The 27,861-nt window shown below is 35.8% G+C and overlaps 1 protein-coding gene across 1 annotated transcript in view; it reads right to left on the reverse strand.

The window, feature by feature from the left end:
* DGKH (diacylglycerol kinase eta) overlaps positions 1-27,861 on the reverse strand; it is a 159,628-nt gene that overhangs the window by 22,515 nt on the left and 109,252 nt on the right. The window contains exons 10-26 of the mRNA XM_056495967.1: positions 26,233-26,395; positions 23,715-23,823; positions 23,271-23,410; positions 21,663-21,747; positions 19,263-19,348; positions 17,751-17,850; positions 16,269-16,542; positions 15,699-15,827; positions 12,207-12,341; positions 10,263-10,380; positions 9,718-9,828; positions 9,481-9,577; positions 6,917-7,024; positions 3,882-3,995; positions 3,460-3,594; positions 2,063-2,229; positions 813-918 (exon numbers count right to left, since the gene is read on the reverse strand). Of these exons, the coding sequence (XP_056351942.1) occupies positions 813-918; positions 2,063-2,229; positions 3,460-3,594; positions 3,882-3,995; positions 6,917-7,024; positions 9,481-9,577; positions 9,718-9,828; positions 10,263-10,380; positions 12,207-12,341; positions 15,699-15,827; positions 16,269-16,542; positions 17,751-17,850; positions 19,263-19,348; positions 21,663-21,747; positions 23,271-23,410; positions 23,715-23,823; positions 26,233-26,395 (2,177 nt within the window). The remainder of the gene's footprint in view (positions 1-812; positions 919-2,062; positions 2,230-3,459; positions 3,595-3,881; positions 3,996-6,916; positions 7,025-9,480; positions 9,578-9,717; positions 9,829-10,262; positions 10,381-12,206; positions 12,342-15,698; positions 15,828-16,268; positions 16,543-17,750; positions 17,851-19,262; positions 19,349-21,662; positions 21,748-23,270; positions 23,411-23,714; positions 23,824-26,232; positions 26,396-27,861) is intronic.

Below are 27,861 nucleotides of genomic sequence, written 5' to 3' on the forward strand. Positions count from 1 at the left end.
AGAAGCATAAACATCCTTTGAAGGGATGCAAGTCAGACTGAGAGTAAGTACTTTTGCCTTACAGCACAAATCTTAAGTGTCTTCTCCTAGGAGAAATACCTCAGTTTAGCTCTAAACTGACAACCTGTTCAGCACTGAGAATAGAAACCAAAAATGTACTATTTACTGTCTTTTCCTCAGCTTTATTTAGTATGACATTAACACAATCTTGAAGATCATCAGGTGATCAGACACCATATCAATCCACATATGACAAAGGCCAGCAGAAATGTTGTGGATCTCATTTAGCAATTACTGATTTCAATTTTTCACCTTATCCTCAGCAGAAGCACAATACTAACCATATTTCAAGAAGCAAAGGTCAACTAACATATTTGCCTTTTGTCAATTTAGGTTAGATATGGACAGCCTCTACCTAATTAATCATTCCTGGGTCCAATGCCTGAAAACACTCAGATTACTGAGTGTGAAGAGAGAAAGCAGGAAACTCATTTCCCCTCAGACCCTTTGCCTTCTCTGTATAGCACTTTGATAGCAATTAAGCATGAAAATTTCTGTGAAAGCATGCACAGAAATTGACCTATATGTAGTAACAGATCTGGTTCAGCCTTTGTCACGCCTCCACCCTCTCTGAGGATAAGCCTGCATAGTCTCAGCTGGGGAGGACATTGGTGAATGCAGAAACTGCATCTTCTGCCTTCTCATCCAGCTTGTTTTTAAGTGGGGACACAGAATAAAATACAGGCCCCATGCCACAAGCTTGTGCACCCAGATGTTACAGTTTATTTACATAAATCTTTGTTCTTCTTTACCTCGGGGAACCTTGGGTTGGCTTTATTTAATGCATGTGAACATGCATTAACAGCATGAGCAAGCTCCTGTTCCAAGAGGCCATGTACTTTTGCTGCTTCACAGATCCTACAAAAACATTTAAAAAGGAAAATAATATTTCTTAATTTCTTTAAAGAATAATTCTTGAGTACACAAACTGATCAGATGAGAAAGTACACAAGAATGTGTTTCAAAAAACACTTAGCAAATTATAGTCCTTTACAACAAAAACTGAAAGGCAAGTATCTCTTCAAGCAATATAGCACCTCATAGAAATTATATCCATCACACAGATTATTTATGCTATAAAATACGGAGATATATTTATTTGTCTTAGAACACTAATGCTATACAAAAAAAAGGACCAAAAAATGTTTGTCCTATTAATGCAAGTCAACTGCAGAGGAAAACTCCAGCACATTGTAATAACTCACTTGAAATTATCTTAAAAACCCTTACACCTATTCCACAAGGCATATTCTTCAGATGTGACATGAAAATTGGCTGCAATCATTTAAGATTATGGGAGGTCCAGCTGTAACTATAACCTCTAGACCATCTCTAGAACAGTGAAGTTTTAAAGACGTCTTGGCTAAACTTCACTTTGGGTGATTGATAAACTAAATTATTTGTCTATGACTGCAGTATAAGGAGAGTATATAGCCCTTTCTTTCTTATATTATTGGTAATTTTGATGCTGAGTTTTGATGCTGATTCATTATGATAAAATGAATAGCATAAATATTATAAAATGTTCTGATTTTTTTAAAAAAAGCTTTTTTTTATCTTAGCCCATACGAATGACTAAAGCATCCATCCTGCTGACTTCTAAAGGGCTGACTTCTAAAGGGCTTTTTCAAATAATTCTCAATTATATTTTTGCTTTGTCATAAAAAGAGAAGCTTCAATGTTTGCAAAGAAGTTTTCCAGTTTTCCTTTTCTGTTGTTACTTCAGAAAGTTGGTTTTTACAAGAGAAAAAAAAAAAAAACAAACACAAAAATTCATAAATAAAATTCTAAAAAATACACAGGAAAAGCACACAAAAGAAGTTGAGCCTTAAAAACAAAATAAAATTTTTAAATCAGAAAAAAACCAACTGATACAGTGGCAACAAAACTTTAAATTTTAAAAACCAGGGAAAATGTACACTTCTAAGTCCCTGTATGAATTTGCATTAATAATTCAGTCTTGTGTCTAGGTTGCCAATTCAACTTATTAATTTGACTGTACCTGGTAATAAGTTCTTCTGCAGCTTGTGAGCACAACTGGATCTGTGCAACTTCTTCTTCTGTAGCCAACTCAACAGCTTGCTGAGGGTACAAGGGAGATCTAATGACAGGTTTGCAGGAATCATACTTCTGTTTGTCTTCCCAAGACTTCAGGGTGTTTTCAAAGGCCTAATCAAAATTAATTATACATTCAATTCACAGCACTTGGGAGTATTCTTACTCATTAAAAAATTTAATTTTATATTTTACATAAATTTAAATTTTATTTTATTTTAGTTAAGATTAATTTGACAAATAAACAAGTGCTTGATATAATTTTATAGAAATAATACTACCTATTAAATAATTATTTTACCTAAAGTTTTTAAAACTTAGTATAGAGCATAAGTCACTTCTGAAAGCTTGTTCTCTGTCTCCTCCCCATGATCTTCAAAACGTGTCTTCCAAACCAATAAGAACACAATGACAGTGATTATGATTGGATTCAATGATCTTAGAGGTATTTTCCAACCTAAATAATTCTAGAATTTTGTGATTCTCTAATGCAAGCACATTTTGTACGGATAGCAAGATTGAAATTCAAAACTGACACAGAATTCAAACATTAAAATGGTGGAGAAAAAAACAAATTTACCAAAATAGAGTTAAAATTCCACCTCAACTCCACCCTAAATTCAGGATCCAGCTAGTGGATGGAGAACTGAGGGGCAGTTGTACCTTTCACACAATAGTCCTAGTGTGTGCAGAACTGGTCCTGCCAATGAGGGCCAATTGTGCTCGTGTAATTTGATGTTTTGAAGTGGTGCCCCAATGTACCTTGCACAGCCTTTCCCTGGTGCTGCCTGCAGGGCCTGCCCTTGTCAGACAAAGCCTTAATTGGGCAACAGTCCTAGAGATCTCCAGTGGCTTTGTGAGCAGGTTGTACTTGTGTCTCTCCTGCCTGAGACTGGCCCATGGAGGAGAGGGAGGATTGGTAGGACAGAGAGAGAAAACTGCAGAAAGCTATTCTGGAAAATGGACAGTATAGAACTTTGCTATTTATGCAACTGTGCTAAAATGTCCAGTATGTGACTGGTATAACACACCTAGAGAAAAAGAAAGAAGCAGTAGGAGGGGAGGGAGGGAGGGAGAAATAGATAAAATGTTGACCATTCTTACTATATATTAATAAGAAAATAGGAGTAGCACCAATAAAACAAAAGTTAACAAAGCTTTGCCACTTATACAAAATAATAATTCTCTACCCAGCTCATTATAGAAATTATATCACCACAAGTAACTGTATGAATTATATAAATAGTTATAAAGCATTTTTTAAGTACTGTTTTGTTCATGCTATAACTGAAACAAATTATTACAGAAACAATGTTAGCAATAGTAGCTCTTTCTGCAACGTACCCTGTCTCGTGTTAGCATCTGAGCTCTGTTTTTATGTATGATTTTAATAACTCCTGGGGGCTGGATCCATGCCTCTCCATCGACTTGCACTGGAACCCCTTCATCACCAAGTATGGTGATCTTTACTGACCGACACTGGAAAAGAACAAACACATTATTTTACAGGGCAATAAATACTGGTGAGACTGACAGGCCACCTGTAATCTGTTGATTACGAGGAGCTGTGGCTTCCCTCCAGAACTGTCTCAGGAATTAAGCTCTCCTATACTTCATTCATCATTGAAGACAATTTGTTACTGGCTAAAAACAAAACAATGTCAGTGCTTTATTAATGCACAGGGTGGTGGTCATCAATTCTGGCTACTTGCCAGAATCCCGAACTGCTGCCACCCATCCTGTGTGCTTGCAAGTAAGCAACAAACCTGAGCTATCCTGTGGTGCTGCAGTTTGATGACTCTGGACACTGCCATCTGCATGCTGCCAAATACAGCAACAACTTCTAAGATTTTATCATCAAACGATGGAGCTCCAAATATCTGTGAGGAAAAGAAAACATTCCATTTTTGATGGCAAATCCAGTGCTTAGATTGCAATGAAACACAGATTCATTTACATATTTGTTTTCAACATTCAAATGCTCTAACTACTTTACTGCAGAATAACTACACTGTTTCGCCAAAGTCATAGGAGTAAGAGATCACAGACAACAGGCAAATATCATTTAAAACAACAATGCTGATATCATTTGAAATATCTGAATGACAAGGAAGGATGTCATTTATATATGACGTTATATATAGGAAGGATAGCACGTTTCAACATGCAGATTAAAAAATGTTTTTCAAGGCAAGATGAAAGGCCAGTTGAAATCTCTGCTCAGTTAATGTACTTAATATCTAAGAGGTTCTTGAACGTAAGAGAAATAAATGCTTTCATTTTCTTCTCAGAAGTGCTTATTTGTTTGTATTCTGAATTCTCTGGAAACCAACATCTGAGTCCATGCTCTGCTTTGTTTAAGACAGCTTTGATACTGAAGACAATCTTGCTTGTGCTGCATAGAATTATCCACTGTAAACAGGAAAACCACTTCTGTATGGAACAAATGTCCTTCTCTGCAGCCAGGGTGCTGAGTTTCCACACAACTCACACAAAGTGCAGGAAGTCTTGCTACCTGGTGTGCTGCTGGGGAATTCAGCCACAGGACAGAGCTCAGGCTGGACTTCAGCTGCTCTGGCAGGTGATACCATGCTAAAGTCACTTGAAGCTTGGCCATTTCATCGTGATATGCAATAGGGAGCAATGAGGGAAAAAATCAGCAGGAGAAATCACTCCAGTAAGAGTTTAATAGGTAGAGAGATGGCCTCTCTGAGCAGTACTTGGACTCTTTCAGCTGACACCTTAGGCAGAGTAAACTGCATCAGTAACACCTGAGACCAGACTGGAGAAAAACCCAGTTTCTCCATCTGAATTTTTTTTTTCCAGTTTCCATGGAATTTTTTCCATTTTTCAAAAGAATATATGAACATCAAGAAAAGAACTAACATGATGATTCTGCTGTTCTACAAGAAAAAGTGTGGAGAGTTCTTGATCCACTAACTGACATTTACAGGGCTAGTTCTGGCATATGTTAAGAAAAAGTAGTTGTAAAATTTCAAATATTTTGTGTTGCCATTTCAGGAAAAGGACAGGAAAAACTCAGCTCAGTCTTCTGCTTTGTCTCTCCACCAGTAATATCTGTACTGAAAAGCCACCTCTTTTTTCCTCTTTTTTTTTTTTTTTTTCTTTTAAAGGCAAACCAATCTCTGTGGATCAATATTCAAATTGATTCATTTCCCTTTGCAGGTCATGGGTCCAGCCTGTCTTGTGGACAACAAAATAACATGCTTTAACAAGCCACTCAAGCCAGTCAGGGTGCAGATGCTCTGCTTGGCCCTCTGCTAATGTTTCAGCAATAATCAGAACTGTCAAGGTAACATCTTTCATTTGTCCAGACAGGCAGAACCAGCAGCACTTCAGACCACCACCACCTCTTGATAAAGAGTCATTCAAGACTGCACTAAAGCAGTGAATTACGCTCCTAACTTTGTCCAGAAAAAAACATGTCACTCTGCTACCACATCTGCTCACTAGAAGACTAATAATATCAGTAAAATTGCTCCAGGACACACACACCACACACATTTGCTGTAAACCAGTATGAAAGCTGAGACAGATCTCTCTCACTGAAGAAGTCCAGGGAGAAAAAAAACTCCTGAACAGGAGCTGAGCAGACATTAGAACAGCTTTCAAGTTCTGCCTATGAACATGGAATATATAGAAAAGCTTTAGAAAAGCTTTATTGCCAAATATAAACAGAATTTCCATCCTCTGACATAACCAAAAATAAGAAAAGGACACTAAAACATATGTGAATTTCTTTTTTCACTTTTATGCATATATGTATATATATACACATATAAAAAACATATATATATGTATATATATATATCTATATATATGCAATTATATATGTATTATATAATATAAGAATACTATTATATATAATAGGTATTATATTAAGTTACATATGTTATATATAGGTATGTTTGTACATATTTATTAAAAATTGAAAGGATAACAACTCAGAAGAAACCTAAAACTTTTTGGCAAAACATCCTGGATTGTCTATGCCAGTTTGCAACTACAGTTTTAGGTGATTCAGACATCACACACTAAATCAGGACATGCAGATTAGGATAATCTGCTAGTAATTACAGTTGGTGCACTGTGAGTGAAGTGGATAGTGGCAGTAACACTGTCCCAGGTTATAAGGCATGTAGGGATTCATGTGGTGAGATGTTTCTTAGGAGTTGAAAGGAAGAAGGGGAAAAAGGTATCTTAAAGTATTTTAAAGGTTCATTGAAAGTAGTATTCAAAAAACAGTTTACTACCCCTACTAATTTATTAGTCACTAAATGCATCAGTCTTCATTTTCTGAATCACCATCCCTCACAGCAAAGCTGCTTGAAGAACAGGAGGAAAATTAAGGTATACACTTTGAGTGATTACCCTGTCTACCTTGCTTGTTTTTAGACTATAGCAAAGAGAAGAATCTATGCTTTGAGAAACCTTATTTACATCTCTAAAACAATACAGAGAGGAATTACTTGTGTCTCTATAAAATTAGTTTCTAAAAATACTTATAGAGCCATTTAAAAAACAAAATCATTACGCTTTATTATGAACAGTTTGCTGGAATGGACAAGACAGGAGACAATGGACAGTAAAAAAATCATGTAATATGTTTTCAATTTTAAAAAACTAGCAAGACAAGACAATTTGAACTGAAACAGCCTCCTCAAATAAGAGTTGTTATCCAAACTATATGCTACTAGTATTAAAATCAAGTGAGAAGAGCAGTTCATCATATTTATTGCTGGCTTTGCCCAGAAGGTTAAGTCTCTTTAATGCTACTTACATCATCTTCTTTGGTTCCACCCCAGAAATTAGTCCCACCAGCATAGCTGGGAATGTTCAGCACAGCTATGCCCTGCAGGCTTGGAAGGGGGATGTACTGTCCATCACACTGTAATGGATAAAAGCTCCTTCAGTACATAAATAATATGATAAAAGTGATCAGTAAAGAGTAATTTTTAGCACATGAAGCTTCAACAGATCTGGCAGGTCATTAAGAGGTCTGGCATAAGACTACTGCCTCCATGCAATGAAGCACCTCTAAAATAAACCTCTTCTTTCCAATCTTAGCACTGACTTTTGCAGAGGTGAAAAATATGTAGATCTGCATGCTGCAGTATCTACAGCAGTGGTGCTCCATGAGTCTTGAAAGAAGCATTTTCACATTCCTTGTTATGAAATTTCTCATGCACTTAGACCATGGTCTGTCCATCAAGGATTAAAACTCTTTTTGCAATAAGAAAACTAATCTCCCTGAGTGCACACAGTAAGATTGCCAAGGACTTTACAAAAATATTCATTTATACATTCAATAACTAGTCTTCCATCCTATATCAGCATTTCCAAAATTGCAACAGACTTGTTATTTAGTCAAATCCATTTAAGCCAGGGGCAGGTTGTGTCAAGAATATCCAAGAATATTTCTAGCATAGCCACAAACATGTGGTTAGCTGTCAGTGTTTGCATGTATTGTTGACTTCCTGTAAAAATAACTTCACTCTCCTCCCAAAAGTGCAAAGACAAATCCAGGGCTGACCCCACGAGTGTCACCCTGGCTGTAAATGGGAGTTTTCGCAGGTAAGAGGTCACTCTTATGTCCAGCTGTCCAGTCCTTCCTTCTTACTGCTCTATCTCCCAAAACACATAAGCAACTCCATGTCCTGCTCAACACGATCATGGGATCATGACATCAATCTCACTTTTGGCCAAGAGTAAATTTGCAGACATCAGTGAAATCACTCTTGACTTACAGCAGTACAACTGCCTGCAGTGGGGAGCCCAATGTTCTCAAACCATTCCTCTGGGAGTCAAAAGTGCAGTCCTGCAGCAGTGCCACAGGCATGGAATTGAAGCAAGTTAGAAACACAAGGCTGTAAATGCTGGACCCAGGTGTCACTTTAAGGACCATGAAGTTGCCAGTCAAGCTGCCTTTAATGAAGATTGCTAGATGACTGTACATTACCAGTCCACAGAAGGATCTTAAAATTATACAGAAAAAAAGGAAAATCTAAAGAAATAAGGACAAAATCTGTAGCATCTTTTTCAGGAGGAGAAAGAGATGAAAATTATTTCCAGAATGTGCTTAGTGCTCTCTTTTAGTGATTTAATCCCAGCAGCAAGACAGAATGTAACATTTTAGTCAAAGATGTGACAGTATCCAAAATACGGTGTGATATTAATAGACGCTGCACAGCCATTTATATTACAGTAGAAGTCTGCCACTAATGCCTGAATATGCAGGTATAATATAACTAACATTATGCAAGACAACAGCAAATGTGAAATTTTTACTTGCTGATTTACTTCTGGAATATTAAAAAAATAATTATGGAAAGGTCAACAGTATTATTGAATCCTATTTGAATCCAATTCAAAAGACCCTTAAATTCAAATTCTATCTGCAGTATACATAACGTTCTCTCCTCTCATTATATTTGCTAACTACTGCATAATTCCTTGCTAATTACTCAATCCTTAGCTAACAGCAATCTGCTGCTACCAGACAAAATCCTCCTGAATCTCAGAGTGAGAAAGAGCTCCAATAACCTAAAATTATTCTTTCAACTTAAAAAGTTACCCTCATATAAATATCATAAACTTCTATATGAAATAGTTAGCATGAAATAAAATAAGAATTTTTGTATGTTCTCTGTCAAAATCCACCTCAGATATTTTTTGGGTGAAAAGAACCATCCTATAGTCTTTTTCTGCATTTGGGAATCATTATATCTCTTTAAAGTTCCCAGTACCATGTGGAAGACTTAGATTTTATGTTAGAACTTGAAAGCCAAAAAATAACTATGTTTAAAAATGGAATTTGTTGTTGCTTTGATAATATCTTGCTTTCTTTGTGTGACTACTAGAGAAAGTCTCTACTGGTGTAGCTGGGCTTCTTGTAATGCGTACTCAGAATCTCCTCTCTTTTGTCAGGAATTTTTTACTATTTACATGCTCTTCCTATATGTGTAGCTTTCAGATGCTTTAAATTGAACCTGACAGATTAAGACTCTATATCTTTTTTTCTCTTTATTTTATGGTCACTTCTGTGGTTGCCCTTAAAACCTGGTCTGTCTTTTAACACAGTGAACATTCAGAAATATATCCTACCTAAGCAATTTATTATCTTTCAACCCAGTAATTACATGAAACACAATACTGGGTATTTTGTGATCTTTAAGTACTGACATTTTACTCAAAAATATGACTTGGAGAACCAACTTTTACATAGAACATCTTTACACAGGGCCTTTCAAGTCAGCTTGGGTTGACATAAGAACAATTAACAGGCTTCAAAAGAATTCTTCACTACACATTGTGCAAGCAACTCTCACCATAAATAAGATTTACCTCAAGTTGAACTTTTTGTTCTAAGTTCTTGTAAGTTCTCTGCAATAGCTCTTTTGTGCCAAGAACTCCATACCACATCATGTTTTTCGTCCGACTTCTGAAAGCAGGCAAAACAAGATTTACATATTGACATACACACATGTAGGAAAAAAAAATTAAGAAATTCAAATAAAGGAGTAAGGAAAAGAAAAGAATGGAAACATCTTAGCTCTGTTACTGACAGAGTAAATACATTACCTGCATTTTTCAGGGTGCTCTTCTCGCTTGTTATTAAATTCTAGCGAAATTTTTGCATCTAACCCAATTCCAAAGTAGTTGTTCATGACACATTTTTCTGAATATCCCTCCCTGTCAGATGAAAAGAGAAAATCAGGTGTACATTTGCATAGAACCTGGACATGCAAACATATTTGACCAAGACTGTGACTGGTCACAGAACAGAATATGAACTAAGATACTTCAAGTGATCTTTCCTCTAAATCTTCCTGAGTAAACTGGTTTGGGCTGAAAAACCCAGTTCTGAAAGACTACTGTCCTCCTCCTCCAGGTGAGCAAGGGATAAGTGAACAAATGTCTCCCATTATTTTCAGCTGCTGCAAAAAAATTTGCACTGCTCATAACTAGCCCAGCACAATCCAGCTTGTTTTCAGACATGGAGGTCTACTGCCAAATTATGGCAAACAAGAAGTCCATAATGCAAAAAAATAAGAGACTACAAAAATGTAAGGATGCCCTTAAGGAAAGCAAAACAGTACATTTAGAAAAAAAAAAAAAATTCTTACAAGGAATCTGGATCCGGGTCAATAAACGGCGTAGCACCAAATGGATCGATGTTTGCTAGCAACATTTTGCTAATAATTGAACTTCCTGCAATGGAAGCAGCTAGACCAGCCCTTAAACCTGATTAGAAAAGAAAAAAACAAAACAAAACAAAACAAAACAGAAAGAAAATAATAAAAAAAATTTGTATTTTATATATAGACAAACATATAATATAAGCCACATACTGGGAAACAAAATTCATTAAATCTGTACAGGGAAAGACTGTGATTCTACCACAATTTTTACCAAAATTAGTTATCTTTTCAGGTCTCTGGCTACTCTAAGCAGAAAGGCAGCTGTGTTGCGTTGTGGTGGCTCTCTTCAGGATCACCACTGAGAAAGGAAAAAAACAAAGAAAACTCAGGGTTTCAGGCCAACACTCACTGGCTGGTATAGTAACCAAATGGGTAACCCAACATCCAAAAAGACTGCTAGAGCTTCTCATTCGGTCTAATCCTCGTCTCCTCTTTTGTCCTATCCTTTGGAAGCATACATAAGTAATATTCTTACCATTTTTACAACTGGCAGAGCCATAGTTTAACTTAATTTGTGGGAAGATCATGGCCTCAACATGCCTGCTTTGATGAATATCAATTTCACTCTACAAAATACTCTGCAATGCATGTAAACAAAGTAAAATACTAACAGCTTTTACTTAAATTTGTCTAAAGAAAAGATGTAAGCTTGGTTCCACTGTATTTTAGCTATACTAATAAAGCTAATTAAAACAGAGTTTTACTAGTGCTCTCCAGTATTAATTGCATTTGGAGCAGAAGAGATATTTTTTCATCTGTCAGATGTATTTGGGTAAGAACAGATTTTTTTCCAACTGTTTTACAGAGCAGCTTTGTGTGATTTCAGTCATCCACTTCTAGACAGATATCCACAGACAGTTCTTACTCAGAGGGTTGAACTTTACACGGCTTTGTCCCTCAACCTCTTCATCCTAATCCATTGATTAGGATAAATGATAGAAGGATTTGGGGGTACCTGCGGATGAAAAATTGGATGTGACCTGACAATGAGAGCTTGAGGCCAAGAAAGCTAAAAGTGTCCTGGGCTGCTCCAAAAGCAGAATGGTCAGCAGTGAGGGAGGAGATTCTGCCCCTCTGCTCTGCTCTGGTGAGACCCCACCTGCAGTGCTGCATCCAGCCCTGGGGTCCCTAACATAAGAAGGACATTGAGCTGCTGGAACAAGTCCACAGAGGGCCCTAAAGATGACCAGAGAGAGCTGGAGCACCTCTCCTGTGAAGACAGGCTGAGACAGCCAGGGTTGTTCGGCCTGGAGAGGAGAAGGCTCCAAGGAGAATTTATTGGGCCATTTCAAAATATAGAGCAGATTTATAAGAAAGATTGAGAGACTTTTCACCAGGGCCTGCAGTGAGAGGAGAAAGGGCAGTGGTTTTAAACTCAAATAGGGGAGATTTAGATCAGACCTAGAAAATGAGGAAAATGTTTGGGACGAGGGTAGGGAGACATGGGAAGAAGTTGCCCAGAGAAGCTGTACAAGCCCCACCACTGGAAGTGTTCAAGGACAGGCTGAATGCTTTTCTGAGCAACCTGACCCAGTGTAAGATGTCAATGCCCATGACAGAGGGCTGTACTAGATCATCTTTAGAGGTCTCTTCCCACCCAAATTACTCCACAATTTTATGATCCTGAATTTTACTTTTCACCCTCTGGAATCAAATGCAACACTTCTGCTACTTGTGATGTTGTCCCAGGTGATCAGAGATATTCTATATTATTATGCATTTCCTCCTATACAATACAACACAAAGATGTGTATGTCAGTTCAAACAAATTCAAGGCATGAAGAAAAAGTCATTATTTGACAGCAAACAGGAGATTAGAAGACAATATTAAAGTAGGGTAGGAACAGCAGATTTCAAAATCATAATTACCTGGGCAGATAATCCTTGTGTTAAGGACTGGAAGGTTTTCTTTGCTTGCTGCCAAAGCTGGAGCAGAGAAAGAACCTGTCTGAGAATGGATACCTCGGCTTGTACGTCTGTCAGGGGATCTCGGTGCAGTTTTAGCTGTGCAGAAAAAACAGAAGTAAGAACTAATTAGACCTATTATGACATTACCAATACATATTTTTACAGCCCTGAAAAACATCAGAAGCATTAATTTAATCTGTTATCACTCCATGACAAAAGTTCTTCCCCCTCACACCACAGTTTTTCTTCTAAATACAGTAAGAAAACTCAGAAACAAATCAAGGGACAAACACAAATTAAGATGAGCGAGTGTGCATGGCACTAAACATGAGTTCCCAACTTATACTTCAAGCTACCAGCAAAAGTATTATATGCATTAAATTTAAATGTTCATAAAATGTATTATATACACCTTAAAATGCAACAGTATTTAACACTGCAGTAAGCTTTTGATAAACATATTACTGAAATAATTAAACTTGAATTTCATCTATGTTTACTTATAAATATACACATATTATACAGTAAATTATCATTTATAACTATTTTAATATAGGTAGCTCCATGGCCTGTGGGTAGAATATCTATCTCATCAACACCTACACTATTTTCTTCAATCAGCTAAAGCGGGCCCATGCCTGCATCAGGTTCTGAAAAAAAATCAGAAAAACTCTGACATCTTTATTTACAGCCAAACTGAAAACTGCAAGGGAAGGGAAAAAGCCATGTTCACCTTTGTCTTCTGATTTAGAGAGATTGTGGGAGGGAATCAGTTTCCCATAATATTTTTTCCCAGAAAACCTCAGAAAACAAACAAACCAGCAATTTCCCAAATAATTAACTTATTTATTAAAATTCTCCAGAAGATGGATCATCAAAACCTTGACAGATATCAATGTGCTGATGTAACTGATATTGAAAAAGGCTCAGGAAAAGGAAAGGGAAGAAAATCAAGGGGAAAGAGAAGATATTCACAAAGAGTAACTGGTAGCTCAGTGAGGCTAGTTATCCTTTGGCTGCCTCTGGAGGCAATGAAGAAGGATAAACTTGGCAGAGGGCTGACCTCGGGTGCTATAATTTACTTTCCTGGCAGAACTTGTTTCATGCAGCCTGAGAGAATATGCCAGTGCCTGCTTCAGGCTGGTGAAGTTAATCTTTGTGCAATTCAGCCCCATCAGACATACCCAGAAACTGGTGCCCCAAGGAAAAAAAGTTTGGGTATTACCAAATACTTTGTTATTGCATTTCCATGTGCTGTAGAAAACTCTCGCACAACAGATGGTCACAGACAGACACTTCTTGGCTATCTCTGCTCCAAATTATCTCACATTTTAAAACTATTTCAGCTTAGGACAATTTCAAACTTGACCATCTGAAGAAGCTCAGAAAAATAAAAAAAGAAATTATTTCAAGATAATCTGATTCTTCCTCTCAAAACATGAAAACTAATCCAGCAAAAATCGAATTAGTAGGACTAGCACCAAGACAACAGCAGGGAAACATCAGGTTTGTGGTGGGAAGGACAGAATGCCTCCTTTTCAGTGGCTGCCAGTGGGACAATCAGGTCATGTCAATAATAACTTAGCCTGAAAGTAACATGGGTGCACTCTATGAAGGTACTAATGCAAAGAAAATGTTGAGTGGGAAAATATTGAGACAAAAGGAATAACTAGAACAAAGGTTTAGACATTGTGTTCTCTTCAGGCCAGGATTTGCTCATGCACTGTTTTTTTTTAAAGTGATGTCAGTCTAATATAGAACTGTAAATGGAATGGCAAAGTGTCCACTTTCTTGTACACCCGGAGTAAGATTACACACCTTACTGGATGACTTGCTGAAGTCAAACAGAAATTACTATAGACAGGACAAAGAAAAGTGGGTGAATTTTTCTAGATTGTTTTATATAAAGGATCAAGCAAAAGGACTAACAGCTCCTTCTGACTTTCACACCTGCATAACAGCCATTGCAGTTATCACAAAATGCTACAACATTGCATGGTATCAATACAACACATTGATTTGTGTCTATGCAAGGCAAAACAATGTAATAATGTCAAAAATAACAAGGAATAAAAACAGCAATAAAAACAAAAGTAATTAAATATTTAGATGATGGCGTTAACATACGGAAAAACATTATCTTCATCAAATGACCAGGAAGATCCTCGGAGGGTAAAATATAATACTTAGAACAAAACAAACATTCATTTTTCATGATACTACTGAAAAATTCACAAGACTGTTCACACAGTCTATTCTCTCTGTACTTGTGAACAGGGCAGTTGTATTAAATAGGAAAATCAGCAGAGCAGCTGCTCTTTATTTGACAGATGACACTCATGGCAATAACTGCAATAAAGATAAACTTTTGCTGTGAATGCTCTGATAAAACAACAGAGCCCTAATGCAGATAATTGAATTTATGTTTCATGCTTTGTCCCTAAACATCTGTCATCCAGTGACAGCATAATTATGAACTCTATTCCACACACATAATAATAATTCAGCTCCCCATTAGATGCAGAAATTATACCATCAAGAAAAAAAAGGAGTTCAATAAATTTCTAGACCTGTATATCTTTATTATACAGTTATGGCAGTAGGATTCAGTCATCTGTAAGGCCAGCATCCTCTATGAGCTACTATTGAAAAGGGCTAACCAAAGTGCATTGATTCCTATAACCAAGAGAAAATAAGAGGGACCAGTGAAGAGGCAATCACTGGAGAAAGCCTGATATGTTGCTGGAAAAAACATGAGATCCTGGGTCAACAGAAGCCCCAATAGCCCTATGTGTTATTCCCAAAGTAGGAGCTACAAACACAGGCACCAGCTTCAGAGCAGAGCCTTGTGACAACTTCTGAGAATTTCAGTGTGAATTAGGGTGAAAAAAGGAGATGCAAATGCCAAAATAATTTTCTCATTTTGCCCCAAGAAGTTGCTCACCAAGTATCTAGTGGATAGTCTTTGCTGCCTACCAGCTACCACTGTTTCTCTGTGACTCATAGACCATCTAGTGACCTCACCAGCAGTGCTTCACTGTCCATTTTGATAATATGGAAAAGACTGAAATTTCCACTGCTAAGAAGCAGCTTTCCTAAAATTTCTATGTAGCTTGAGAATCTGTCTACAACTAAGACATGCTATTGCCACCATCACCTAGGCTCTAATTTTTGTTCAGGTTCATGTAGAAAGGTGAGTGTAAACACTGGATTAAATTCAGGCACTTCTCTCCTCAACAAGCGTCTTCTCAGCTTTGTAAATACATTCCAAAAGACTGTTAATCTATTATTTTCCTCATTTTTCCCTTAACTTTTATTTATTCAAATCTATCAGAATTTGTGAGTAGTTTCCAGTTAAACAGGATACTAGTATTTTTAATTATGGAACCAATTATGCTCCAAATACAACTATAAGGAGATGAAATATTTCTATTATATTCCTAATTTACTCACTTGATGGAGACTCAAGTTCTTTTGTATCTTCCTCTTTTTCCTCTTCTTTGGATTCATACAATTCTTTGCTGTATTCTACTGGAGACTGGTTTACTTGTTCTTCACTGTGAGCATTCTGCTCATCCACAACTGTTATTAAGAGAAAAGACAAAATTTCAAGGATTCTAAAGAAAAACTGCATACATCAAAATAAGCACTTCTTCTGGTAGCTTTTTGTTTTAAAATATCAAGAAAAGAATCTATTGTCGATTCAGTGAAAGAGTCAGTCAATTCTTTACCAGTTCATAAAGATTTGCTGTCAGAAACTTTCATTTTGTGGAGGCAATAGTTAAAAGAAATGCACTTTTATATATGCACACACATACATACATAAGTACTCACACCTGCAGAGTCATCAACATTCAAACAAGCTGTATTTTTTTCCCTTGCAGCTTGTAATAAGCACATAATTTTATCTACATAAGAATATAGAAATAAAATTTATAATGAAAACTTATTCCAGTTAGACAAAGAAACATCATTATCCTATCCTATTCTACCACTCTGGATCAAAATGTTGCTGATGTGCACCTTTTTCTGCTTGTTCAATGATCTGCCTCACAGCTTTCTTCAAGCTGTTTGCTCGGAGCATTAACTGTTCCCTTGGTTTGAAGAACTTCTGGGAAGACTTTGAGACACATTCTGCTAATTGCTCTTTACTTTCAGACAAGGATTCTTCACTTGAAAACTCCTCTGGTTCTTCTTCCACAATGGGGGGAGCAATGCCTGGGAGAATGGGAGCAGCCTGGGCTTCTGTGTGGAGAGCCTGGAGCAATAGGTCCAGCTTTTCATTTAACTCTGAGCACTAAGACAAAATGGGAAAGACACAAACACATAAAAAAAAAATCAACAGCAAACATATGAATATTTTCAGGAAATAAAGTACCAGATTATACTTTAAACTGTAGGTGTCTTTAGTGTCTGTGTAATTCCTTATGTAAAAACCAAACCGTGGCTCAGTGTTTCAGAATATCAGACTATGAGGAGGTCTGCATGGGCTGGTTGCAGACTCTGTGACACTCAAACAGATTAGAGCAATTATGATACAAACCCCCTGCACTTAGATTAAAATACCACTCCATGCTTAACTCAGCCTGTCCTGTAACTGTTTGGATTACATCCTACCCTTCTCCCAATGACTCACAGCACAGAAAAACACCAGAGGTTTGTCCATACATGGGTGTTCAGTACCCCAAATTTGAGAGGCATCTATCAGCTTTTAGACTGAGACACGCGGGGTTTTTTTGCAATACAGCTGTACATTTAGGCAAGTGAGTATTCACAGAGCAAGTGGCTCAAGCCAGAATCAGATACTGTCAAATGCCTCTCCCCAACACTTAGCAATTGTTCTCTCTAGATACACAAGAAAAGAAAGGATTTTCTGTGCCTAAGAGAAAGAAAACACTCTCTGGCTTTGAAACAGTTAAAAAGAAAAACTAATTTTCTGAAATGTGCACCGGATAGAAACACGAACCACAAATTGCCACTTAGCAAGTACATTTTCTGACTCTGGGATTGTCAAGGATTTTGTTTCCTTCTTTTCTTTTCAGCTCATGTAAATTTTTCTGTTGCATACCAAATCCCTCTGTTGTTTTCTTTCCCAATGTCTTTGCAACATGATCTCCATATTTTGCAGAGTAAACCACTATTTTTAACATTGTGGTCTGTGTCCCCTTCATTCTTGTAGCATACTCTTCATTATCCCATTCTCCTGTAGCTAACTTAATCCCTAGAAGTATAACTAATGCAAAAAAAAAATCCTTTTATCTCTATGTATGCTACCATGAACTTTATCCTTTATGAAGAAAGTATAAACAGTTTAAAGAGATCTCAGAGTTTAAAGATGGTTTTGAAATAATTAACTCTATGCAATAAGAAGAGAAGAATTTTGAAGTCACTTGTTGAAATGAAAGCCAAGATGGGCATTCTAGAGAAATGTAAAAATTAAACATCCATAAGCTATTAACTTTAAGAACCCAACAACTTTAAACCTGAATGTAGTTGTAGTCTTACTTTAAGGGCCATGGCATCAGCTTCCTCTGCATTTTCCATCGGTTTTTCATAAGTCTTCCCTATTTTGGCAACAAAGTCCTTTACAGTTTCACATAGTATTCTTCAGATAAAAAAAAGGAGAGGGAGGAAATCAAATGAAATAAAATAGATATGTTTTGAATATTAAATTCTTATGGCAATTTATTTATATGTACACTGGATAAATCCTTCATATTGGAAACTGAATCAGTGATCATACTTGCAAATCAGACAGCACTCTTTCCCATAGCTTCCAAAATTGAAGTGGTAAGATTTAAAACAAAAACTCTTTCACTTAAGCTTTGGCATACACTGTATCTCAGCCTCTTATCTGAAATAAACATGACTGATTTTATCCACTTCCTTGCTTGTACACCTTCCCTACGAGAGGACTTCTATTCTATTGACTTTGGTAACTTACAAACACAGTCATGCAAATTCCCATGCAAAGCTGGAGCTTTAAAACCATGGAGAAAATCTACTGACTTTAGGGCAGCACTTCTTAGATGACAACATATGGCCACACACATCCCACTGTTCAGCTCATGCTTTTGAACCGACCCTGAAGCTTATCTGTGCAAACTACAGTGGTTGAAAAGAATTTTCACTGTGTAAATCAGAAAAAGATATGGTTCTTGTTACCTGCACTGCAGACAGACAGCAAACTTACTAATGAGGGGAGGATAATTGCTTACTCCTGTTCATTTGGTTGACATTTTTCTGACAGAAATTAAACAGATTTAACAAGGTACAGAACCAATTTAGAATCTGGAGTTAATAATATCCTGCAGTTTAATCTTCTACATGTGCTATGTATAGTTTAAAAACAAAATTTTGTTAACTTGCTTTTACGATAAAAAAAGATGTAATGATATTCAGATATATTTTTAAAGATTCTATGACTGGTCTTTTGCATATTGCAAAACATAAGATTTTTTTCATAGAGAAGGTACATGCAGATTCCAGATGATGTCCATGATTTGCCAAATTTCTCTCATTTCAAAGTATTTCAGTTAGGGGAAAAAAATCCCATTAATGTTGTATATTGTAGACTATTGATTGCACTGATATTGACAGGGCTACAACAAAGCTACATAAGATAAAGTTCTGCTTTACACTGGTGAAATTGCTTGTCCTCTAAACATATGCATGACAAAAAATAGCCAGAAGAAATGCAGTGTGAAGTTGATCACATCTTTGCATTAGTAAGCTTCATATTTAAGCCATGTACTGATTTGGAATGATTTAACATCATTTTATATAGATCTTGTGTGATTATTTTTTTAAATTTAGTATTAAGCCATCCATTACAACTGTATCATCTAAAAATTCTGCAGAAAAGAACAGCCACTCTAAAAGATATAAATCAAGATATATTAAGCCAAGCCAGTTTGCCATCCATAAGAAAATCAGGTTTAGACAGAATGCTATTATGGTGATGATGTTACACAGCAAATTTATCCCCCATGTTGCACATAAAACTGATTGACTCACTTGGCAGATGATATGACAACTGAATGCTGATCAGAATTGAGAATTTTTGCAAGATGAGCAGCAACTGAATCTTCATAAGCGGATATCTGAAAATAAAGAGAAAAGAGACTCCAATTTCCACACAGTCCAGCAGTTTAACACCAAGTAGTGAGTTTAAACACCTCAAAAATAGCAGGATTTCCATTTCAGATCTAATACAAGGTCAACTGTCTGGCAACAAAGATTCTACATGAATACTGTATTTTATGTACCAGATTTTTAATATTTGAAGTTAGACTGCACCTGAGAACTTGGTCCACAGTTCTTTTCCTCCTGTAGAGAAAACAGTAAGTTATTTCTAGGCTAAAATCAGTCTGGGAGGCAGAAAAGACTTCTCAGATTTATACAAACCTACAGTACTATAATCTAAAATATTTTACTTCTAAAATAAGCAAGGCCTTCCTCAAACAAATTGCTTAATAAGAATAAATCAAAAATTATAATCTGGAATTTTTACTTTATTGTCAGGTGGGCTCCCCCTTCCCAAGAGCCACAACTGACAACAGCTGCCAAACTGGTATAATGTTATCAAAACCAATTCTCAAGGAACCATTTATGGCTTAGTCTGTACAAGAACATTAAAAATTAAAAGTTACAAAATACTAGGAAAATTTGGACTGGATCAAAGATGCATCCTCACAAACTATATCCTATCTTAAAATAGCTCTGGATTCAGACCTCAATTTTAAAAGAAAATTCTAACAAAATTTCGAGTCCAAAGCTAAAAATAAATGCAGATCCCTTTAAGAATCAATTGAAATCTCTCAGCATACTTTTGTCTTTGATTCTGAGCAGGCAGATATACCACTTCAGTTTTTTCTCCTAAAACCCAGCCTTCAATGTAGGACTCTGACATTGAATCAGTTTTCATTTCAAAGGAGAAAACAATCTGATCTGTAAGAATGAATGTTTCAAACATCAGTATAAGATTTCTGGAAACCAAGTGGAATTAATGTCCTGAAACTGCAGGAGGAAGGAAGGGGGAAAAGAATCAAATTTTTACTTTCATTTACATTTCAAACTGTGGTATAATCCAACACCTACTATAAAGTAATTATTATTTTTTCTGAAATAGCCTAACTCAGTCAACAATGTAAAAAACCCCATTAAAATAGAGATTGAATAGTGTACTCAAAAGCAAATGGCTGTCCAATTCAAGTAATGGCAGGTAATATAGGCTACAGAATACATTTTCTAAAAAAGTTTTATATGAGCAAGCAGTTCCTTCCATTTTCAGAAAGGGCTAAAAAAAAAGTTTCAAAGCCAGAAATAACTAGAACAAAATTATGATGAAGACACCCTTGAAAATTTTAACTGTCTTGAAAAATTAGAGGCGATAAAGCCTTGATCTGCATTGCTGACACCAGAAGCAGAGCTGTGTGCAAAGCAACTCCTTCAAAATCCCAACCTTTTTGCATCTCTATATCCAGCAATCCATCAAAGGTTATAACCTGCTTGCCAATTAAAAGAGACTGAATTATTAAATTGTTCAAGAGACTGCTGATTAATTACGGCTTCTCAAGTACTTTTGAGCTACAGCTGATATGCATTCAGTTTCTTGGGAATATATTATTTTCTCATTTTTAGTCAGACTTTTCGTGCCAATTAATTTGATTAAAGCATCTCCCTCTCTCAAAATTGAAACTTCATCAGCTAGTACAAGCACAATCTAGTCTGGAAGACAAACTAAGCTTTTCTTTGATGATGCTTAGGATTTTGAGCTCTCTCAAAGAACAAAGAGAAAGTGTAGTGATATCACCTGATAAAACTCAAGCTGCAAAATGCTTCACTCTTTATTTAGGAATACAATCCCTGCCTCCATAATGCTGGGGGCTTTTTTTCAATGCTTAATCCAAACTCAAAATAGCAGATATTTGCTTTTATATATTAAAAAAAAAAGTTTTTTTAATATTTATGTATATTATCATAGCATATATATTATGATACAGTAACTAAATTACACAATTATATACAAAACTATATATAATATGTACTCATATATAAGAATTTTCTAAAATATATTGTATTATTGTATTACATATGACACTAGACTACATTCTTATCTAACATGCTATATAAATACACTTTCTAATACATATTAAAATATACATATATATATTCAGGAAGAAATTTTTCAGACAGATTTGCTGGAGACTCCTTACCTTCATTCCTTCTAGGCAAGTAATACAGAACTGTAAACCTTACTTACTTGAGATACACAGCAAGAAAAGGCCTTAATTCAGTTCAGTTAGCAGATCACAAAACATCTGCTTTTCACACAAATGCTTCAATTATGGCTATTGTCATCCCAGAAGCTCCAAGTTAAGTACAGGAAACAACAAAACAAAAGTAAAAGTGCACCTGGCACTCCTCTGACTCTTCTGCAGTCACAGGAAGAATGGAAGGCTTTGCTGGTAATTTCAGTTCATATGACATTATACTCCACCTAAAAGAAATGTAAGTTTCCAGACTGTTAGTTTTATACTCTCTCTACTACATTAACAAAAATCAAATTCATTGTCACACCACAGAATAGCTATGTATTAAAGAAAGCAGCTTAATTTGAAGTTGTAAACTATATGAGTGAAATAATTGAGATTAAAGGCAATAATTTGTTTTATTACTCAGATTACTTTTTAGTAATTTAATTATCAGTCTCATTTGTGAAAAAATCATGAGACATTCAATATAGACAATAAAGATTTTCCGGAAAAAAACATTCACATTACAAAAGAATTTGTGCAAATATACTGCAGAGTAAAAGGAAACTAGGCATCTTTCTAAAGAAAATCTTTAAAGTGACATTAGCTTTCCATCTCAACTAGAGGAAGCAGGCATGAAAACAAAGCAAATGATGAACTGTCTTCCTTGACATATACGTATTTTTTTTGTTTGGTACAGGACAGCACTTGACAGCATAGATAGTATGAAACCACTAATAGCAACAATATCCTTCAAAGCCTGTTGAAAAGAACAAATAATCACTGCACATGAGCCTTGGGAGCAAGTCTACTGAAATTAGACCAAAAAATGAAACAGAGCATTTTTTCACTACAGATAAGGGAAACATGATTTAATCTACAAATTTTTCTGAATCTGAGGATCAGTAATAAGCATTTTTCTACATACTTTGCTGTAAAGCAGTCAAGTAGTCTGCAGAAGGGGGTAAAATAAAAAGGGCTCCTTTATTTCATAAAAAATAACTGAAAGTAAAATCTCTTATGATGACATTTGAGTGTTTTAACTAGAGCAAGAAAAGAAACACTCATGAGAGAAAGGAACAGTGTAAGAAATACTCCTCTCAAAAAATTCCAGAGCTAGACTGGAACATCATGACCATCATCATCACTGATTTTTTTTTTTTTGAATGGGGATTGCTGTTATCCTTTATGGATGACACTTACATGAAACAATGAGGGGGAATATCTCAGGTTTTTTACTAAGAAAATGCCTCAAACAGAAATATTAGTTATGGATCCAATTAAACCAGCATCTTGTCAACAGCTGATGCCTTGGGAAAGGATGAAAGCACACAAGGTGAGTTTTCCCCACATCCAAGGGCAGAGAGTTCAGGTGTTTTCTAAGTAAAGATGCTACCATTAATGGTGTTTAATAAGCATGCATGGAGTCCCTAAAATTGCTCAAATCAGTTTTGAATCTACACAGTTTCTTACTGCTCACAACTTCTGGTAACAGGCAATTATGAAACTCCTTCAGCCATGCAAGAAGCTGTTAACTTTTGAACATGTTTGGAAAGCACACTTCCCAGTTCCATCAACCACTCATGCCTCTGACTCTTTAGTTTAAAAAGCAAGTTAGAGAGCTGTCCCCATTACAAATTCCTTCATGCAGTCAAAAAAGAAACCCACTGAACACCAAGTCTCCAAGATGAATTTTAGGCCATCAAAAACCTATATAAATAAAATCTAAATCTCATGTTAAGTGATGTATATACACATTCAGGTTTACCTGTCTAACATTTTTGTGCTGGCTCGTTCTAGCTTTTCCAAAATCTGAGGAAGTTGTGTATCATCATCACAGGATCCTCCCCAGCCAAGGACACGAGCAAGGTCATTTCCAGTACCAAGGGGTAACACTCCTAACTGACACTGAAACACAACACAGGAACAAATCTACTGTTGCAAACTAGAAAGAAAATACATGTGCCTATAAATGCTTGTTATTTCAATAAACAAATCTTAATTTCATAGCTTACGTCTAAAGCCTGCAAGTCAAATTATGCTATTTTGCTACAACTAGTCCTGTTTATAACAGTGAAAGCTTTCATTAAACAGTAACTACTGAGTTTGCCCCATACACAGAGATACAACGAAGAACCAAGTCAAGGGAAAGGTAAGCACACAAAATTAAGCCTAGCCAGTCTAAGCAAGGAAAGTAAATATGCACACTTGCCTGCTTGTGCAAGCTGAGCTTATCAATTTCTGACAAGACCCAACCCACACTTCCATCGCCACCGCACACAAGAATCCTGAAGTTGTCAAACTTCTGAAATAACCGCAAACTGCAGAGAAAACGCAGAGCTAGTTACATCCATTAGCAAGAGATCAGTGACATTCATTAGTAATTGTTGCAAGAAAATATTGTGCACAGCATTTTTATGATCCTTTTATTGTTGTGGGGTATGGGGATACAACCATCTACTTAATTAACCTATCTGCAGCCCATCTGTCGCTGTATATTCCACTTACACTGACATTTCTGATAAATAACATGCCAAGTTATTATTTTAAAAAATCCCTTGATATTGTTTTCAGGATTTTATAAGTCTGATTCTATGGATTTTATTAATATTAAAAAAATAATAATTAAGTGACAAAATTGCAACTCCTCCATGCTTCTCACTTCAGCCAGAAGCATAATGCACTACTGGGGACTTTTCACAAGAAGAGGTTAAGACACAATGACAGGATGTGCTCCATGATATGAGTGGGCTTTTGTTGGTGCAGGGCTAACTAAATGTAAGGACATTGAGAGCAATTCTCAAACACAAGGTGATCATAACAATATAAGGCAAATAATACAAGTATTTCATATTATATCCTTAAATCCATATGCTGCTTTTGCTTCCTATTGCTCTTCTCCTGTTCTCTGACTTTTAACACCTCCACAATACAACACTTGGACAGTACAGAAAAGGAAGACAAGAGATAGAAAATGCAGAAAGGTGAGACACAGAAGAAAAGGGGAATGAGATGTGACGAAACAGCCAAGAGGAAAAAACAACAAAACTTAAACCAAAAATAAATAAATAAATAAATAAATAAAAATAAAATTATAAAAACTTTAAATACTAACAACAAAAATATTTATTTTTAATGCATGTTATTTTCCAGAATATGTGTATTTTCTGAATCATTTTTAAAAAGCAACATTTCAAGATCACAATTTTTTGAAGCATTTTTACTTTTTCTAGAGAAAATAATGGAACTTGAATACAAGGGACACATACCAACTCAGAATAAAAGAAGTGGATATTTAAGGGGAAAAAATGTTGATACCAGAGCAATACATCCTATGCCTAGAAAAAGGAGAAAACCCCTAGAAATACTCTGTCTCGTACAATGTACCTCTGCTTTTTAGATCAACTAGAACAAAAGAAGACATCAATGCAAACGGATAGAATAACTGCTAAGGACCTCTCCTTGTAAACACTTTGGGAGAAGTACTTAAAAGCACTCAACATGAACTGCAATTTCTGTGCAACATCAAAGTGAGCCACCTCAGCCATGGTAGAGCTATATGAAGGAAGAGAACTTGCAAACATATTTTTCAGACTGTCTCCTTTCAAAGACTGTCTAATCAGTTAAGACAAATGTCATTATAATTACATGTACAAAATGCTAGCTAAAATTTGCTTAGATTCAGCTCAGATTGTCAGGTTTATAATGAAAAGAATATTACAACTCAAAGAGTTAATATGACACGTCCATAACACAGTACTAATTATTATAATCCACAACTGTAATGAATTATATTTGTATTATTTATGCACTGCTTGAACTGAATTTTTGTGGATTTTCTTTATCTACTTTTTATCATTACGTATAATTCCGTATCTTTAGAGTACAAAAATTAGTGCTTCTAGTTGCTGTAACTGATACTATTAGGCCATTTAACCACATCACTATACCTGAGTGGAATTGACTTAGGCAACAGAAATGTGGGCATGAATTTAATCTTCATAAATGTGCAAAGATGCTTGAGTTGTGGCCATCACTATGCAAATTTCATCACTATCTCTCCAACAATCAAGCCTTAGATTTTGGGGAGAAATGACTGGTGGTTTTAATTTTTTTCTTGCTTCAAATTCTGTGGGTTGGTCATTTTCTTGACTATTTGCATATGCTGCATAAACGATATTTTGGATATATTTTTCAGATGAAAAATTTTTCATGTAGTTGTAAATTACCCACTGCAGACCCCTCGCTGACATTTGTATTCAGAATTTTAAAAGATACAGACCACATTCAGATAATAGTTTCCTTCCATAGCTACACACAAAAAAGATCAGAGGAATATTGGAATTATGCAAGCGAAATGAAGAAAAGCACCTGGGCAACTGTGCAGAAAGGTAAAATCAAAGTTCTGGTGATACAGGAAAACATCTGAACATTTGTAGCAGTTTTGAGCCTTACCAGTCAACGGAAGTCAAAGCTAGACAAGAGCTTTTGGTTTTGAATTTTCGAGCTTTTCTAGAAGGAAAATGTTATCCTACAGTCCCTTCATGAATCGTAATTTATCTTGAAATTCTGCTGTCTCTTAGATTTTAATTAGGAAGTCAGAGTAGATATTGGTGATAGAATTATAGTAACAAGGAGATATAATGCTATAAAACAAGGGGAACACAACACTATACTTTGCAGCTAATTCCCTTGTGGAAAGGCTTGCTTGAGATTTCCAAGGTCATTACCCTAAGTGAGGTCCTCCATTCATTAAATCGAAGACCTGAGCTGGATTTAACGACTGTTTGAATCGACGAAGAAACTTTACTCCCTGATTGTCTCCACTCTTTGAGTTAACAAAAACTAAAAGAGGACTGGCACAGGATGGCGGGCATGTGGCTTTCCAGAAACCTGTAAACATAGTTAGAAAGAATGAAATAAATAAGGTTTCCTAATATGAAAAACACAAAAAGAAATCATGGGAAAGAGGAAGACAGGGATGAAGGACAAAAGGAGTACATTTTATCATGCATAATGTAAGTGCTAAACTGAGTATTAGCCTGCAAGGAAAACAAAATTGCACAAGATTTACCAGTTCTTTTTTGTTTGTTTCTGGTATTTTCAGTGCCTAGATTTAGTAAAATCCTGAAGACAATAGCTTTATTGTTTTTCAACTGCTATTAACTTTTTAGAATACTTCTTAAATCTCATTTTCACATATTATTATCACATAATTGAATATATATTTCAGTTACAAGTGTTTGGTTTTCAATCTTATTTTGCTTTAACTTTACTGGGTTGAACTGGATCATCCATGTCTGTATGAGCTTTTTAAGAGTACTCATAGATTTTAAAAGTTACTTGTACTCAGTTCCTCCCAGGTGAGACTTGGCATAAGAGTCTTGTTTTCAGACTGAGGTTATACTATTAAGTATAACAGAATCACCAAACAACAGAAGACCTTCAGGTGTGATTCAAAACTTATTAAAGCCAGTGCAGATCTTAACTAATTACAGCAGGCTCTCTACAAGGTCCTTAGTCAGAAGCACTAATGGACACTGTTGTCACTAATGTGACTGGTCCATGGAGGTAATGGTTTCCCAGCAACCCTTCAAAATCAGACATCACATGTATAGGTTTTGACATTTGTCTCCGGTAGTATTAAAATGATTATGTTGTTTTCAATTGCTAAAAAAATACTAAAGCTACAAATAAAAAATTTCATTAAGGGATGCTAATTTAATTCCACATAATGTCTCATTTCAAATAAGGTTTGATTAATTAATTTAAATGCCAAGAAAACTAATTTCACATATTGAACAATCTTCCTGGCATGAGTAATAAATGACAGCATGATGTCTAAGACACCACAAAGCAAATAAATAGAGTGAATATATACAGCATACACAATCACTTTTACTAACTTCATGTAACAAAGTTCGTTGAATTGCATTCAAATTGTTGGTCTACTTCGCCATCAACACAAACTATAAAATTAAAGCAATTAAGATTTTGTGATACTTCTTTTTAAATCCACTCTCTGCCTTGAAGTGCAGTCTCTCACTGTTGATGTGTCTCTATCCAGAACCATGAAAAAGCATTTCTGAGTTTTGAGCATTTGCTGGGTTTTTATCTGCATGTTGCAGGACTTTTGCACTGCCCATATTTAAAAAATAAATTAGAGAAGCTATGGAAGCAATTCCTCTCTTAAGCCTGATAAAGTAGTTGCTGGATCTGAGCTGTTCAGCTAGCTTACCTCTGCATAACACAAAATTATCCAAAATTTGAGAACTCACAGAAGGAGTGGTATATGCCAGGCAGGCATCAGCTCACTTCACCTGAGAACTCTGATCATTCACTTGAAATGTTTCTAAGGG

Source organism: Oenanthe melanoleuca, chromosome 1 (genome assembly GCF_029582105.1).
Source record: "Oenanthe melanoleuca isolate GR-GAL-2019-014 chromosome 1, OMel1.0, whole genome shotgun sequence".
Classification (NCBI taxonomy): Eukaryota; Metazoa; Chordata; class Aves; order Passeriformes; family Muscicapidae; genus Oenanthe; species Oenanthe melanoleuca.